Genomic DNA, 18,834 nt, shown 5'->3' with positions numbered 1-18,834 from the left:
GATAGAAACCTTAGGACATGCCAGATATGACCATGAGGGTATGGTAGAGTAAGCTATTTCAGGAAATGTGCTAACTATGTTGGGACAGGTAAGAATGGCACTAAGGGGGACAGTACCATGTAGGACAGTTGGTGGAGGAGGATGCTTGGTTGAGTGTATTGAAGGCCCTGGAGAGACTAGAGGACAGGAACAGATAATGTTCCATGGTTGCAGCCACACAAGATGCTGGTGAATTAGACCAAGGTAGTAGTCAATGCTGTGAGTAGCAGGAATTTGAACAGGAAGCGTTGAGAGAAATGAACATGCAGCTTGGTGGGCATGACTTATTCAAAAACCTCAAAAAGGGAGGTTAGAGATTGGTAGTAGTTGGGGAGGGTCACGGATGGATTTTTTTTTTAAGCAGACAGGAAGAGATGGGATCTGGAGATAACGGCCACACCACTACGGAGTTTTGGGGAGGGAATATATTGCCAAGCAGGGTGGCCTTGATGAAGGGGAAGGTGTCAACATTGGTTAGCCAGGTTTTGGTTAGGCCCAGATGTTAATAGACCTAATGTGGCAGCGGGAGTGGAGATCAGGGGAGTAGTGAGGTGGGGACTGCAAGAACATGTTGCAAAAGATAGAGAATGAAATGGGATGAATGGATCAAATTGGGGGGGGGGAGGGGTGGGGAGATGGGTAAGAGGGGAAGAGAGAGAGAACAGCAGAAGGAGCAGGACTGGTGAGATGGGTGGCAGAGAGGTAAAGAAGCTTGGGTCTAGAATGCACGCATGCAATTGGATACAGAATTGCTCCATGAGAACTTCGCAACCTCTTTCAATCCTACATTCCAGCTTGTGATCTTTGCCCTACTGCACCTCTATCCATTCTTCCGCTCTGCCATTAATGGCAAAGCTTTCAAACATCATGCGTGGCACTGTAAAATTCCTTTTCCTAACTCCCTCTACCTTGCTGCGTTGCTCCTCACCTTCAGAAACTTCTTTAAAACTTATCTTTTAGTCAGCTCTTTTAATTCTTTTAACTTCTGCTTAGTATCCATTTTCCCTTCTCTTTTCCCCATTCCCCATTCTTCATTCCCCCCCCCCCCCCCAAACCCCGTGAAGCACTTTGGAATGTATCTGTATGTTAAAAGTGCTGTAGAAGTACTTATCAGTACTACTTGCATGTCTGCTTTCAATATTGTTACAGAATATGTGGTTGCATTTAATTGCTGTTTTTTCAAGTAAATTATTTTTGATATGCTGAGATAGTTTGAAGGTTCGTGGGTACGCATACTTTGAACATATTTGCAGATAAGCTAATAATGGACAAGTTCAAAACTTTTTTTAAACCATCACATCTCTTATTAGGACTACATTATTGATAGATAGTGAACTGACTTTTGAGTGAATTTATGTGTCTGCATTAGAGCATTCCATTTTTAGCATGGCAACTGAATCGAAGTAATACTGTGTAAATGGACGTGAGCTGAAATCTGCACTTTAAAATTCAGCACTATATTATAATCCAGTCACTGCTTTTGTAGCCTCCTTCACTAAGCACTGCCATTGTGATGGCATTTGCTACAGTCCATAGTCATTCTGCACAGCTGCAACAAATATGAACTGAACTTAATGGTTTACCAAAAAATAAGTCACCAACTCAGTAGTTTACTTCGCTATAAACTATCAAATTGGGCCAGATGTCTTGTATGTGTTAAGTTTGACGAGGCATATTTGAAGAGGTTAGGGCACGTGTTGTGCTTTTGTGGGAAAGTGCCGGGGGTGTGTGTGAATTCTTGCTTGAAAATGAAGATGTGGTTGTTTGAAGCAATCTGGACTGTGCCTCTGAAGAAATTTCCACTGTGCAGGGAAAACCAAAGATAAAAATAGGATGGTTGAAGAAGAATAACAGCACGAGGAAGAGACTGAAACCATGCATAGAGTTGATGGATAAGAGATGGGCCATAGAAAGAGGTAGGAAGGAAAGGAGGAGATGGAGAAGAGCTATACCTGTTGCTGTTTATGACCGTCGACAGATTGACTGTGCACATTGTACGTGGACTGTTTGAAGGAAAAGGCTGGTTGGGTAGAATGGTTTGACATTTCTTTAGGCCATGTTTATGCAAGGAAATACATCCTATGGGGTGCGGTAGTATTGTGGTTATGGTACTGGACTAGAAACCCAAAGGATGGGAGTTCAAATCCCACCATGACAATTTATCAAATTGCATTCAATAAATCTGATAATTTAAGCCACAATTTGATCATTTTAGCTAATAAATATGATAATTTGAGTCAGCTAGTGAAAGCAATCAGATTTGCTGATGAGGATGCCTTGGATGCAGGCTCAATTGAAATTTTGAAGACTGTGATTGATAAATTTTTGTTAGGTAAGGACATTGTGGGATATGGAGCATAGACAGGTGATTGGAGTTGAAATTCCATGATCTAATTGAACGGTATGGCTGAATGGCTGAATCCTGTTCTTATCTTCCTATAATCTGATTCTGAATGGTATATGGTATAACCAATTTTCTAATCTCGTTTATATGCAGTTCTTTAATCCTGATGCATTTCACCCCTTGTAACATCACCTGCAGATGACATGTGCAAGGTGTGAAAGAGATATGCAACCTCATAGATATCAGCTCTTAAATTAATGGGTTTTGCAGAAACTCCAAACCCAGTATAGCAGATAAATGTACAAGGTGTGAATTGCATGAGGCTTAACAATTTGAATATTGGTGGGAATCATGTTGGTCCATTCAATGCCAGGTATTGGTTGAACATCTGCGTGGTTAAAAGTTTGAGGTGTTAAATGGCAGCTATTACTGTAAATAGCTAATCACATGGGAACTCAGGCCAAGTGCAAATATATTCATTATATTCAGACTGATATATCCCCTACCCATTGACAGATTTGCAATAGATTTTACATTCTCATGCTGCAGAATATATTTGAAGTGTAAATTACTAAGATTATCACACATTTTATATCTCAACCAAGTACTGTGCTGCCCTTGCCTAATCATACACATGCACTTCCAACAATGTTACTGGATAGTAACCAGGACCAGAAACTAGCTGATTTCCCTGTTGAAAGTGGGCTATTTAGCAGCTAAGCATGAATGAGGAAAGCCTTTTGGCTCGATCTAGAAAAACCTACAATCCTCTTCTCAAAAGTTACAGAATCCAAATGACTCCCAAGGTTTTGACTGCGTTACCTTACCCAGAAGTCCATTTGAAGTGTTGATCATTATTTCTATGGAGAAGATTCCTGACCTGAGTTACGAGTAAGTTTGCCCTATGTGACTAGTACCAAAGTCAGATTCTGTAACTTGTCCTTAGCTGTGAAATGTATTATACTACATAGTGTACTTACAGCACCATTGGGGTCAGCTAATTGCTGCCACCCTTGCATAAGGCAGTGATTATGTAGCATTGGGCAAGACTGCATACCTGTACAACATTACAACTCACCTCTCCATCGGTTGTATTTTGTTTATATTGTCCCTTCAGGATTTAAAAGTGGAGGGGGAAGAATCAACCCCTCCTATTTTCAATTACTTACGCACTTAATGTGATGTGAATACACTGGTCCAGAAATTGCTGGAAAAGCAATGGCGAGTTCACGGCACCCGCCATTACTATTGCGTTTTTAAAAAAACCCAGCAATTTGTGGCGAGGAAGAGGGACGCCATGAATTGTGAAGCGTCACAAATTGCTGAACCTTTTGCGACGCTCTGCCATTAGCCTTGCAAAAATGGGTGCTCACCGTCAACCTCCCCAGGAGTGTCATGAAATTGCTGGATTTGCGCCTTAAGTATGAATGAATCTCATCTGCAGCCATTTAGGGCTGCTATTTCATGTCATAAGGACCCAGTTAATGACTAGATGTCTGTTCCTGCAATACCACGCAACCTTGGAGGCCCAGAAAGGGAACAATTGAAACTGTGGAGTCTCATTCCTTCAGGTAGTAAATTGTTCGTTTTTAAAAAAAATTTACCTTTTTTTTTCCTTTTGTCTCTTTTTTCTCTCAAACCAATCTTTCTTTCCCTCTCTATTTCTATTTTTCTATATCTAATTTGACTCTCATTCACCCTATTTCCTTCTCTCGTTCTGTTTTTCTTTCTTTATCCTTAAATTTCATTGGTTAAAGAAATTGGACCCGATGTTCAGGAGGTCCCAGATGCCCCATTGACCTTGCTTATCCCCATTATCAACTTGCACTTCCAGCAATTTGTGGCACAAAATATGATCTAAAGGGTGAGGGAAAAACTCCAATTCACGGCGTTGATTGTGAGATGTGTCCCTCCAGCAATTTCTGGACTGTTGAAATCAGATAGCAATTGACAAAAGTTTAGTTTATAAAGTTTACAAAATGCAGTCTGCAGCAGTAATTATATAATGTTGCAAAAGCAAATTTTGCATGTGAGCATGGGTCTGAAGGTGAAAAAACAAAGCTTACACTTGTAAACTTCTCCGGGCTGACTGTTTAAGCAATGTCTTGATGTTTCTTAAGCTGTTCCTACTTTTAAAACAGGAAGTTTGCTTTTTAAATGTAGCAACATTTTATATGGGAATGAACAGAAAGAGATGTGAGTACAAGAAGTGGCAAGGATATGTATAAAATGGGCTACATTCTTGCACGGAGGAGGGGAAGAATTAGTCTGTTCTCATAACCAAGATCCTGTAGATACCACAAGATGTTGCAAATATGCTTCCCCTCTGCAATCTCCTGAGGCTGTCTGCCCACTGTTGCTCATGTTCAGGCATTCCTGCATGCAATCCTAGAATCTCAGTTTTGGGAGGAGTGACAGAACTTTCCAATTTAATATAATTGTGATCAATACTCATGCATGAATTGCAATGATATGCTGCAATTGCAGTTGATGGCATTAATGGATATGCTGGTAGGGTGGGAGGAGGCTAGTGTGGAGCGTGAATAATGGCATGGACCAGTTGGGCCAAATGGCCTGTTTCTGTGCTGTAAATTCTGTGTGATCAAGTTTCTGAATTTAAGCTGACTGTAAAAATGTATGAAGAAATTTATTTTTTTGAACTTGTGTAATCCTCCATAATTATCTTTACATCATATGACTAAGAAATTGATAGTTACTTTTTTTTGCAAAACATCATGACTAAAAATATATCCTTATCAATTATTTGTTACACCACTGAAAATATATTTCCCTGTATTAGATTTCAAAATCTTATCCTGTGTTACTGCTGTAAAATCACTTGATTCATTATTGCAAGATGTTTGTATCATGGAAACCTACTGCTCACTTTGACACCACCACCAGCAAAAGAAAAGGGATTCACAAGATTTGTCTACATTGTACAAAATAGTGACTTGTATGTTACAAGACAGTAAAGCATCTTTGGATTAAAATGACAATAACTCAACAGTGAAGCTCAAGCTATTTATATCATGTCTGTTACCGAGTGACACACACTATTTATATTCCACAAATTTATCAAGAGTATTTTCTAAAATAACATGGATTAGTGGACCTAATCAAAGCAGAATTGTGTAGAGAAATAAGATTGCTACACAAACTGTACCAGCAACGGAAGAACACTAACTTTAGTTACTTTTATATTCAAAGCAACACACAATCAAAGTTTATTTACACTCGTACACCAAGAATGTACTAAAATACTTTTCTCAGTTGATATGATTTGTAAAGCTTTATTTGCACGTTCATTAACATTGAGACTTTTAAGGTTAGGGTGTCGAAATCAGTTGGCAAAATGTTATTGATTATTTAATTCAAAGTTAAAATCCTGGTAGTCTGGCAGCTTCCTTTTAAACTATAACCAGCCCACTTTGAATCTTTTGAGAAGTGGTGCTCACCTGTGTTGTGGCGAGGATGGAGTTGGTATATCATTGATGCTTTTTAAAAGGAAAAGTCAGACCGCTGCAAAATTTCTGTTTCAGCATTCTCACTTTGAAACATATTCCATCTCTGCAGACTCAGCAATAATTATCTATTTGATTTTGCATGCCATAATAGCATAACACCATGCCTTTTGGTGAAATGGGAAAGCAATGCAATAATTTTTGTTTTACAAATAGGTAATCGGGATATTCGTTATATTGCCTGTGCGCATATAATCTATTAAATGTGTCGAATGGTTGTCCAAGTTCACTTCATGGGTATTAACATTTATATTAAAAGATTTCTATTTAAAACATTGAGCTTGGTTGAAATGTAAACAAATTGAGGTAGAAAAGTAGGTAATTTAGAGGCAACTGAAGCTTTTTGCTGTATAGCGGTTCAGGTAATCAGGTTCACTCCTCCACTACAAGATCCAAATTTGCAAAGAACAAGGTACACTACTTAATCTGTGGATAATCTCACTCATTGACAAAAATACATGGTAAACTGCCACTCCATCAGCATGTAGCAGTTATCGGTGTAGTAGTCTATTCTGGAAATGCCCTGGAGAGAAATTGCTCAACAACAAGGCAGCACCTGACCTAGATAATTCAGTCCCACAGCTATTTATAGTGTTGTCGCCAAGAAGTCTGAGTTTGGTTTTTTAAAATAAATCCTTACAATAACCTCTTCGGTTTCAAAATATAGTTAACTTTTTTCTCTGCACAAAGTTACTTCACTCCAGCATGAAAAATGTCTTGGAATAACATTCAGCGTACTAGTCATTAAATGGCAAGATTGCATCCCATGTGCCCAGATCTTAAATAATTGAACACAGGGTGGAGTTAGGCTAGTAATCCTGACTGTGGTCAAATCTTCCCCTTCCAGTTTATTCAGAAAAGAATCTCCCAATTAAAACTCCATACCTTTACCTTCCAAATCCAAATTGAAATTTGCTTCAGTAGTTTCCAGGCAATCCAAATCAGTGTAATAATTATGACAAATCAGAAAGGGACTTTGACCTCAACCCACTAGTTTGTGTATCATAGATTCTCCTCTTATCCATGATATAACACCCTGTCTAACTTGTTTTATGTTTCAGCTAACGTAATTGCGACACACTTGTGATTCTTGAATGGTTGTGTAATTTTTTGACTAACTGATAGCAGGAAGATCTTGGCAAAATAGTGTGGCAATAAGTAACTTGTAAATTTATAAACCTTGAATTTCAACATTTTACTGTAATGTTTGAAAGTAATACATAGTTGTTACATAGATGACAAAAAGCATCATTGTATTTTATCAATTGCATCAGTCACTTTTTCTGAGTTTCTCTATCTGTGCCTCAAAGGTGCCATCTTGCTCAGATGTAATTTCATCGGCAGTGATAGTCCTTCACTGTTGCCCAAGTTGCCACTCATTTCATATTCAGATCGTGTGTCTCAGGTTTTTTGACCATGGAGATACCAAAGCTGAGCCTCATGCTGTTCACTCTTTGTCATACCTCAAACATCATTGGGTTGGTCTTTTGCTTGGGAACTTCGAGAGAGTCCAGAGACAGCTTGTTTGCAAGTGGTGATGGGGTGGGGGAACAGGGTAGATTTACTGATTTTATAGGTGCAGTTTAGATCTGACCGGCTAAGTTTATTTTTAGATGGACACCAATCGAAGTGTGCTGTTTGCAGCCAATTGCTCAGCTCATTAGAAAACTTTTATTTGAAGATTAGTAGAGCAGAGAACATGGGAGGGTTGGGAAGTGAGTGGAGAGTGTGGATTGTCTGCATATACAGGTGTAAAAGACAGTCAGCCCAAAGAGGAAACGATGAGGTGTTTGAGTTTTTTTTATTCGGAATTGAGTTTTTTTCATTAACAAATTTTACTTTTGGAGGTCGATAGTGGGAAGGGTGAGGGCTGGCTTTATCTCAGAATTTTATTTTGCTGCAGGGTGATTGGGAAGATTTTGCTTTTGGTGTGATATGTTTGAGAATTTATTTTATGCAAAATGATTGCAAATAAAAGAAAATCAATTGACAGGAAATGCAAACTGCACCTGCCTAATTATTTAGGAAGAAGAAAATTAGCATGTTCACTATGCACATGGTATTTATTAGACACAAAACTTATTTTATATAAAGGTTTTGATAGCCTTGTGTCAGAAATGTTGAGGTGGAAATTTACAAGCACTTTGCAATCTACAAACTTCCCTTAGCAAACAATTAAATCCTGTGATCTTAGACTGTGTTTACTTGCAGAAATTAAACTTTGACCTTTTGAAAGGTTCAAGCCAATGAAAATAGCTCCATCTCAGCAGCAGAATAATACATTTGTCACATAGTGTACAACGCTATTGTCATTAGTGCATTATCTGTGAGTAATGCCTCTGAATGTATACATACTAGTAAATGGATATACAGTTAGATGTTGTAATACTCCTGAACAGCAATAATAACCAAAACCTTGATGGCAAAAGGTACAAACTGAAGTAGCAAAGATCTAGACTTCATGTGAAGTGTTCTACAAATAAGATGGCTGAGGGTTTTATGCTTCGTACGAGATGTTCAGATGTCAATTTAATATTGTTTGAAACTTGAGCATCTTGTACAATCTGTAAATAATAAACTGCACCTATAAATCAGCAAATCTGTAAATAATCTACATTCCAACAACGTTCACCTGAGGAAGGAGGAAGTCTCCGAAAGCTTGTGAATTTAAAATAAAATTGCTGGACTATAACTTGGTGTTGTAAAATTGTTTACATTTAATATACAGCATAGAGCCACAATTTGGTTGCACGATTGTTTTATTTAAAAATAAAAACCGTAGGGAAACCATACATGTCAGTCTCTGGGTTTGCATGTGAATTTCAGATGAGTTGACGTCTGTTTCTGGACCAGGTAGGGGAATGCATTTTAACCTGCAGACCTGAAATGAAACAACTGAAAACGCTAGAAACTGAAATAAACAGTGATGGAAATAAAACACATTGGTCAAGATCTGAAAAGATGGGATAACCTTTCAGGAGTAGACCGTTCATTGGAAGTATGTTTTCTGTATATAGGTGAATGTTTGTTTATACTGGATTCTGTCAATGCTGACAAAACCACCTGTGTTTTTGCAGCACTTTCTTTTATATTTTGAATAAAATGAACAATAAACTTTTCAAAACAATTGTTAAATGTTTACTTTCTTAGAAGTTGCTAAAAGTATCTCACTTTCTCTTTTTTTAAAAAACAGAAAGATCTGTCTGGACATAAAAATATTGTTAACTACCTGGATTCCAGTGTTACCTCGATAAATGCTAGTGATGTGTGGGAGGTCCTTATTCTAATGGAATACTGCAGAGGTTTGTTGATGTTTATTTATCTGTATAATCTATATACTTCTATGCATGCGTACGTGCACACACCGATAACAAGCACATTGTGCTTTGTAGTACGTTTAGCATCTTGAAATTTTCATATTCAAAAATTGAATAAATAAGAATAATAAACATAGAAAATAGGAGTAGGAGTAGGCCATTCGGCCCTTCGAGCCTGCTGCGCCATTCACTATGATCATGGCTGATCCTTTATCTCAATACCATATTCCCGCGCTCTCCCCATACCCCTTGATGCCTTTTGTGTCCAGAAATCGATCTAGCACCTTAAATATATTCAGTGACTTGGCCTCCACAGCCTTCTGTGGGAGAGAATTCCACAGGTTTGCCACCCTCTGAGTGAAGAAATTTCTCCTCATCTCAGTCCTATATGTCCTACCCTGTATCCTGAGACTATGACCCCTCCAGCCAGGGGAAACATCCTCCCTGCATCCAGCCTGTCTAGCCCTGTCAGAATTTTATGTTTCAATGAGATCCCCTCATTCTTCTAAACTCGAGTGAATACAGGCCGAGTCGACCCAATCTCTCCTCATACGACAGGAATCAGACTGGTGAACCTTTGCTGTATTCCCTCTATGGCAAGTATATCCTTTCTTAGGTAAGGAGACCAAAACTGCATACAATACTCCAGGTGTGGTCTCACCAAGGCCCTGTATAACTGCAGTAAGACATCCTTGCTCCTGTACTCACATCCTCTTGCAATGAAGGCCAACGTACCATTTGCCTTCCTAACTGCTTGCTGCACCTGCCTGTTTGCTTTCAGTGATTGGTGTACAAGGACACCCAGGTCCCTTTGTACATCAACATTTCCCAATCTATCACCATTTAAATAATGCTCTGCCTTTCTGTTTTTCCTTCCAAAGTGGATAACTTCACATTTATCCACATTAAACTGCATCTGCCATGTATTTGCCCATTCAGTCACCTTGTCTAAATCGCCTTGAAGCCTCTTTGCATCCTCCTCACAATCCCAACTAGTTTTGTGTCGTCAGCAAACTTGGAAAATTACATTTGGTTCCCTCATCCAAATCATTGATATATATTGTGAATAGCTGGGGCCCAAGCACTGATCCCTGCGATACCCCACTAGTCACCGCCTGCCACCCTGTAAAAGACTCATTTATTCCTACTCTCTGTTTCCTGTCTGTTAACCAATTTTTAATCCATGCCAGTATATTACCCCCAATCCCATGTGCTTTAATTTTTGCACACCAACCTCTTATGTGGGACTTTATCAAAGGCCTTCTGAAAATCCAAATAAACCACATCCACTGGTTCTCCCTTATACTCCCAGTTACATCCTCAAAAAACTCCAGTAGGTTTGTCAAACAATCTACTAATATGGAAAAGACAGAAACTATCATTCAAATATACTTGCCTTTTTTAAACTTTTAATTCAGCTGCTATTTTTTTCATAACTGAAATTACTAATGTGGAAATTAAGGTTTATAACACATTGACAACGTATAAAAATTATGTTTCACCATAACCTGATTAACTTACCTATAAATTTGTCTTTTGTGTTTGAGTACTTTTTATTTAATATTATTTAAGAGGCTTCACCCTCTCAAAAAGCTGGGGTTGGTATTGATGTTCTTTCCAGGGCTGCAGCTGAAGGTGAGACCAACTACACTTGATGCTGCAGTCTGTGCATGTGCAGAATGTTCCAGCCGTGTGTCTGTATGATTCAGTGCAATAACTGGAAGCATGTCTCCCTCGGCCTATAATTTCAAAATATTTGTATTTATAACTGTTTTTCCAAATATTATGTTTATAAGTTTTTCCTTTTTTCAAATAGTTTCAATGAGTGGAAGGATGAATTCTAGAACCTTTTGAGATAAAAAGTTCATGAGACTTTTAAGTGATTTTTTTTTACTTCAGGGAAAGCAAGAAACAGACTAACATTTATAATTAGACCTGTATAAGATTGCATCACATTGTAATCTGTTGAACTGGGAAGTGTTATAATTGTACAAAACAAAATTTATAAGTAGAAAACTGAATAAAGTAAAATGAATGCTGTTGCTGTTTTAATCATATGTAACAGATAATGCAGCAAGCTGCTAATGCAGCACAAACCTGTGTACTTTAGTAACTAAATAGGTAAAACTTCATTGTGCATGAATAACCAAATAACATGTATGAAGAGAAATCTAAAATATCTGGTGTAGAAAGTAGTTTTTCTTCAGATTGAGTCTGACTCTACTGTCCCCTAATTTAGTATTAGCTGTGAATTTGACAAGTTTGTTTTGTGTTTCTGAATCCAAGTCATTCTGATAAATTAGAAGCCCCAGTCCTGATTTGTGGAGTACTCTGCTCAGTCCCCCTTCCCACCACCCACCACCTGAAGTCTTTATTCCCCTAAAAAGTATCGTTTTCTTTCCTATAGCCAATTCTTTACCTGCATCCGGGTTTGACCCTGAATTTTCACTGCTTTAATTTTAATAATAGTCTTTTAATGAGTATTGAAGGCTTTTTGGAAATTTAAGTACACCACATCACATGGTTTTTCACCATTAGAATATCGCTTCCTCAAAAAAAAAGTTACACTGGTTAGTTATGCAAGATGTTCCCCCTGCTCTGGCCATGTTGACTGTTTGTTTACTAGATTGGTCTTATACAGATTTTTTTCCTAATATTCAATTCCATTATTTTACCAGATATTGATCTGTACTTACCTGGGTTAAATATACCTCTTTCCCTGTACGTGGGTACTACATTAGTTGCTTCTAATTTAGTAGTATCTCTTCAGTATTGAGTGATCATTGTCAGCACTTCACAAATGTCATCCCTAGACGGCCTTAGTACCCTGGGATGGAAAGCATTTGTTCCCAGGAATTTATTCATGTGTAAACCTGGCTAGATTGTCTTGATGTTGAAATTTGTAAATCTGCATTGATTATTTCTGTCAGTGCAGGGCACTTTACTGTTGTCTTCATTAAGTATATTAACCATTCTCTGCTCAACATTTTCATCCCCATTGGTACTGTATCTTTAACATTCTCACCTCTATCCACTTGCTTTTGTGGTACTGGAAAAATTTCTGTTTAGCATCAGCTGTAGTTTCCAGTTCCCTTTTTGCCATCCTGAATCACCCTTTAATAGCTTGAATATAACTAAGATATGGATTGAAACTAATAAGTTAAGACCTTAGACTAGGAGACCAGTACTTTTAATGGGCATTATGTAAAATATTTTTCAGTGTGGTCGAATTTTATTAAATCAAAAGTGAGCTTTAATAAATCAGATTTTTCTGTACTCCTAGGTGGTCAGGTTGTCAATTTGATGAACCAGCGATTGCAGTCTGGATTTAGTGAAACTGAAGTGCTGCAAATATTCTGTGATACTTGTGAAGCAGTGGCTAGGCTACATCAATGCAAACCTCCAATTATTCATAGAGACCTTAAGGTGAGAATTACTTGAGAAATATCAAACTCAAACTTCTAGCGCATAAATGTAGTGTTTGTTCAGTGCACTTTCTGTTTTGTTCTAGGTTGAAAATCTTCTACTTCACGATAGTGGTAGTTATGTCCTGTGTGATTTTGGAAGTGCAACAAACAGATTTATACGTCCTCACACTGGGGTTGGTGCAGTTGAGGAGGAAATAAAGAAGTATGTTTTTCTTCTCATATAAAATCCTGTACCTGCTGTTGAATTAGCTTTAAAGCTGAAAATACAATAAAACTTGCAAGGAACTATTTTTATCACTCCCTCTGCATAGTTGATTGCTATTGTTAACTGCTGATCCAGCTGTAACTACTGTAATGCATGCTAGCTTTGTAATTTAAAAATAATTACTCTATCCTCCTGTGGAATTTGCTTCAATTTATTTTTCAATGTATTTCCTGTAGCTTCTAGCATGATTGAACAGCTGTATTTATAAATGTTTTCAGAAGAAATCTGATTTAAATATTGTATTTAAGAATATTTTTTGGAGAGGGTAATTTTGTGATTTTTTTTTTAACATGATCGTCATAAGCTGTTGCTATTTACAGTTGGTACCCTTCGATTTAAACTGCAGCTTTATTCCCCCCCACACAATTTACCATTTGATGTCTTGTTAAATTCATGTGTTTAGCATTACTTTATTGCCACAGCTTCTACACATTTTCAACCTGTTGGAGCAGCCCTTCTACATTTCTCCGTTCCCTCATCTCTGGTTGATTTGTTGATGCTTATCAACTTTACCTTCGAGATGGAAAAAGTTCTACCCACCTTACATTTGCTCTGTATTGATTCAGTCATCCACTGTAAATGGCTCAAATGTACAATAAATCTCCCTATCACATGGCCCCAAGTTCTGACTACTCACTAACCAAATCCATCTGTCATCTCTGCTCCCTCTGCCATCTTTGTGAAGGCTTATATGTTTTCTATTTCCTTTTGGGATGAGTCACCATCTTTGTTCCAGCAGATAACTATGGCCTAAGTGGATGTGGACTTGCCTGCTTTTATTGAAATTAAATTACTGAATGAGGTCTGTGGGCATGTCATATATAGTTGCATGTGTAATTTAAAAAAAATTCTCAATGCATACAACAGTTCTGAGTTTTGTTAGTGAAATTGGCAGTAGTTATTATACTAGACTGTTTGAGGTATCATTGTAGAGTTTTACATTCTATGAGTTACTTCTACTATAGTTTTACAAATGCAAATGGTACTGTCCAATTCAAACAAGACTTTTGTTTTTCATAACATCTTTTTTGGTTTTGAAACTTTCATATATGAATATTGCATCTTTGAAAGTAGATAAATCACCAGAGCCGGATGAAATGTATCCCAGGCTGTTGAAAGAAACAAGGGAGGAAATAGCGGAGATTCTGACCATTTTCCAATCTTCACTGGATACAGGCGTGGTGCTGGAGGACTAGAGTACTGCTAACGTTGTACCTTTGTTTAAAAAGGGAGCGAAGGATAGACCAAGTAATTACAGGCCAGTCAGTCTAACCTCAGTGGTGGGCAAATTATTGGAATCAATTCTGAGGGACGCGATAAACTGTCACTAAGAAAGGTATGGCATAATCAAGGACAGGTTATCAAGTTAAGGGAAGGTTGTGTCTGACTAACTTGATTGAATTTTGTGAGGAGGTAACAAGGAGGGTCGATGAGGATAGTACATTTGATGTATTCTACATGGATTTTAGCAAGGCTTTTGACAAGGTCCCTACATGGCAGACTGGTCAAAAAAGTACAACCCCTTGGGATCCAAGGGAGAGTGGCAAGTTGGATCCAAAATTTGCTCAGTGGCTGGAAGCAAAGGGTAATGGTCGACGGCTGTTTTTGTGACTGGACGGCTATTTCCAGTATGATTCTGCAGGGCTCAGTACTAAGTCCCTTGCTTTTTGTGATTATATATTAATGATTTGGACTTAAATGTAGGAGGCATAATTAAGAAGTTTGCAGATGATACAACAATTGTCCATGTGGTTGATAGTGAGGAGGAAAGATGTAGACTGCAGGGAGAAATCAATGGAGTGGTTAGGTGGGCAGAAAAGTGGCAAATGGAATTCAATCCGGAGAAGTGTGAGGTAATGCATTTGGGGAGGGCAAACAAGGCAAGAGCGTACACAATAAATGGGAGGATACTGAAAGGTGTAGAGGAAGTGAGGGACCTTGGAGTGCATGTCCACAGATCCCTGAAGGTAGCAGGACAGATAGATAAGGTGGTTAAAAAGGCATATGGAAAACTTTCTTTTATTAGCTGAGGCATAGAATATAAGAGCAGGGAGGTTATGCTGGAACTGTATAAAACACTGGTTAGGCCACAGCTTGAGTACAGTGTACAGTTCTGGTCACCACATTACAGGAAGGATGTAATTGCACTAGAGAGGGTACAGAGGAGATTTACAAGGATGTTGCCAGGACTGGAGAATTTTAGCTATGAGAGAAAAATTGGATAAGCTGGGGTTGGTTTCTTTGGAACAGAAGAGGCTGAGGGGTTATTTAATTGTGTACAAAATTGAGGGGCCTCGATAGTGGATAGGAAGGACCTATTTCCCTTAGCAGAGAGGTCAATAACCATGGGGCATAGATTCAAAGTGATTGGTAGAAGGATTAGAGGGGAGCTGAGGAAAAAAATTTTTCACCGAGGGTGGTGAGGGTCTGGAACTCACTGCCTGAAAGGGTGGTAGAGGCAGAAACCCTCAACTCATTTAAAAAGTACTTGTATGTGCACCTGAAGTGCCGTGACCTACAAGGCTATGGATCGAGTGCTGGAAAATGGGATTAGGCTGGGTGGCTCATTTTCGGCTGGTGCGGACACGATGGGCTGAAGGCTACCTTCTGTGCTGTAAATTTTCTATGATTCTATGAAGCTAACCTTTAGTGTAAACACAAGCTGACATACAGAAAACCAACAGTGGGAAAAGTAGTTTCTCACAACAAGATAGTGCTTTGTTGCATGAATAATGTAATTTTCTCTAATTTTCAGATATACAACGCTGTCATACAGAGCACCAGAAATGGTTAACCTCTACAGTAGAAAGTCTATTACCACTAAAGCTGACGTATGGGTATGTAAGGATTGATCCGCTTCTGGGTACACATGTTGATGAGGACTATGTGTGATCCCATATGCTCTTTCTATCTCTCTCTCAATTTCTTAGAATTAATTTGACTTGCCTGTGTGCAATAAAGTTGCTGAATAGTTGATCTCTAGATTAACTTCCTTTATTTTTAATCTCTTAGGCACTTGGGTGTTTACTTTACAAACTGTGCTTCTTTACCTTGCCATTTGGAGAAAGCCAAGTAGCCATCTGTGATGGAAGTTTTACAATCCCGGATAATTCTAGATATTCCAATGAAATGCACTGTTTAATACGTAAGTAGTCCGCTCTTGTGATTCATTTTCCAAGTTAATTTTTTTTTGTTGCTACTTTGCCTAAATTTTCTTCATTTGCATAAACTGATAAAATGTTATCTTTTTGCAGGGTATATGCTCGAGGCAGACCCAGACAAGAGACCTGATATTTATCAGGTTTCTTTCTTTGCATTTAGGCTGTCAAAGAGGACATGTCCAGTTAAGAACATCGGTGTAAGTATGCTTTCTTACTGGGTTTCAATGAAACCACAAAGAAATAAATCTTTTGACAGGAATAATTAATTCTATGTAGAGCCCACTTTATACAGTCCTATGCAGATGGTGCTAGATTATCCAGATTGTGGTCGCCTATGCTAATGAATGTGGATGTTGTAAAATTTGCAAGTCAGTTATGTAGGTCATGCACAAATTGAGTTACAGGTGCTCTGTGATTCTAGTTGCAAGTTTGAGTTGTGCTCTAACTGTATAAAAGCTCAATGGGAAACATTCTTGTAGGAGTCGAGAGAAACTGAAACAACCGGGACATTTTTTGGGAGCTATAATTCTGCAGCACAAAATATCAGTTCTGCTTTGACCATGTCTAATGTAGCAGCACTACATGACAGTTTGATGTGATGTATCCTAGATTAACTGGCCATTTTTGTTAGGTAAATAGAATCTGACATTTAGAATGACACAAACTTGGAAAATCAGTTCTTGGCTTGAGCCCAGACATGGAAGTGTATTCTAAAAATTAGAAATAGGCTGGATGAAGATGCAGAAATACAGGTTTTTTAATATTGAGTGAGAAGAATGCTATAGGGGTAAGTATTGTATTAGGGATGGGCAATAAATGCCGGCCTTGCCAGCGACGCCCACATCCCGTGAACGAATAAAAAAAAAAAAAACTGCATTCAGTTCTGAGCACCGATCGCAAGGGAAACCTCCAACATCTGGCAACGAGGCTGTTCCCTAGTGCCAGAGGACTGAATTATCAGGAAAGGTTAAAAAACTAGGATTTTTCATCCTTTATAGACAGCAAATGAGAAATTATCTTAATAGAGGTATACAAAATACTAAGTGGAATTTTTTAAAAAAGGTTAATCCAGAGCACTATCTCAAATTAAACCAAGACAAAGGGAAGTTTGTACAAAGTGATGAAAGGCAAGTTCAGAACTCATGTCCGGTGCACCTCTTCACCATTATCAGTGGAGGCAAAATGCTGAGTTATTCAAGAAGCAAGTTAGATGTTGTGATGGGGGGAATCATAGGCTTCAATAAAAGGATGGACTCAAATGGCCTGCCTCATCTGTACTGTACTTTGTAATTTTAGTAAATACTTGTCCTTGTGTTTTTTTTCCTGTGCACATTCTGACCGTAGAAAGTTTGGAGGACTTTTTTTTGCAGCTCAGTAAATAAGGTCTGAAGATGGTCAGTGAAGCAGGTTCACTAGATATTAAGCAGGTTGGGTTTGCATAAAAGTAAAAGCAAATATAGACTTTGAAAGTGATGTTTCAAATTCACAAATCTTTACATCTGGTTTTGGGCGGGGGAGAAACTTGAGATTTGGAGCATTTTCCTTTGCTTTAAATTTCACAATCCTAGTATTTTGGATGATTACTTTCCTATTGAGGCAGTTTAATTTTAAAGTCAGCATTCTGTACTTTATCTTTTTTTTTAAGATGGAGCAGTAAATGTGCTTTGTGTTCAAGATGTGTTTTTGTTTTCCAGAATGCGCCGATTCCAGTGAAAATGCCAGTACCAGTAAAAGCTAGTGAAGTTGCTGTTAAAAAATCTCAACAAAGAGCAAGGTAAACTGGTCACTGCATTGTTGCTTCAGAATTTTGTTCCTTTTTAGCACCAATATAAGAAATTTCCTGATGCCTTTTAAACTGTAGTCCAAACTTGTATGTTCCACTGATTTTGTTTTTAAAAAGTGATGCAGCTTTTTTTAACTTGGATGTGAACTTATAAATTTACTCTTCATATTAACCTCTCTTAGGCTTACAGACCGAGTCCCTACTACAGAAACCTCAATAGCACCTCGCCAAAGGCCTAAAGCTGGCCAGCCAACTTTGTCTTCAAGCATTCTGACGATTCAGCCTGGTATGACTCCAAGGAAGAGAGCTACTGCACAGTTGGTCTCTCAACCAGCAACTGCACAGTTAGTCTCTCAACCAGCAGGTGTGTAGCACATTTTTATCATCACTGTTATATTATCTGATGAAGATACAAGTTTACATGTATTTCCTTCCACATTTTCACCCCCCCCCCCCCCCCCAACCCCACCAAAAAAAAAAGCAGCGGGTCTGTTTGGCAATCTTTTACAAAATAACAGTTTAGTTTTACAGTTGCAAGTGGCATTGAACCCACAATTTTTTTTTAACAAGTCACTTGACTTGTAACAGTTGCAGGTGCATCCTCAAATCATATCTTTATAGGTGACTCCCTGAAATGCTGGTTTCCTTTTGAAAATAAGCACACTGCAATCTGCCTGCTTTTGTTATGCACAGAGCTGAAAATTGACATGCGTGTGAAAAGTTGTAAATTGAGGAATGATTGTGAAGTGTCTGGCATTAATTTTTTTCAAGAATGTTTCCCCTAGAACTATGCTGCTAGATAGAGTGTGAACACGTTAATAAAAACAGCTGCACTCTGGATGAGAATTAACTAAAAATTTTTTTTAAAGCCTAGCTTGCCAAGAGTAGGTGCATTCTATACGCCAAACATTTAAAAAAAAGTCTATTTGCAATTCTTTCAGCAATTCACTGTACACAAAACCCAAAACATTTA

General features: G+C 38.2%; 1 protein-coding gene across 2 annotated transcripts in view; it reads left to right on the top strand.

Moving 5' to 3' along the window:
• The window catches only part of LOC137304147 (AP2-associated protein kinase 1-like), a 77,475-nt gene that overhangs the window by 38,704 nt on the left and 19,937 nt on the right, over window positions 1-18,834 (top strand). For both annotated transcript variants that reach the window (XM_067972647.1, XM_067972648.1), the window contains exons 3-10: window positions 9,101-9,209; window positions 12,508-12,650; window positions 12,736-12,854; window positions 15,673-15,754; window positions 15,930-16,062; window positions 16,172-16,275; window positions 17,773-17,852; window positions 18,044-18,225. In XM_067972647.1, coding sequence (XP_067828748.1) covers window positions 9,101-9,209; window positions 12,508-12,650; window positions 12,736-12,854; window positions 15,673-15,754; window positions 15,930-16,062; window positions 16,172-16,275; window positions 17,773-17,852; window positions 18,044-18,225 — 952 coding nt within the window. The remainder of the gene's footprint in view (window positions 1-9,100; window positions 9,210-12,507; window positions 12,651-12,735; window positions 12,855-15,672; window positions 15,755-15,929; window positions 16,063-16,171; window positions 16,276-17,772; window positions 17,853-18,043; window positions 18,226-18,834) is intronic.

This window comes from Heptranchias perlo, chromosome 36 (assembly GCF_035084215.1).
Source record: "Heptranchias perlo isolate sHepPer1 chromosome 36, sHepPer1.hap1, whole genome shotgun sequence".
Lineage (NCBI taxonomy): Eukaryota > Metazoa > Chordata > Chondrichthyes > Hexanchiformes > Hexanchidae > Heptranchias > Heptranchias perlo.
The sequence above is the reverse complement of the archived record's forward strand: the minus strand, read 5'-3'. Positions and strand labels throughout refer to the sequence as shown.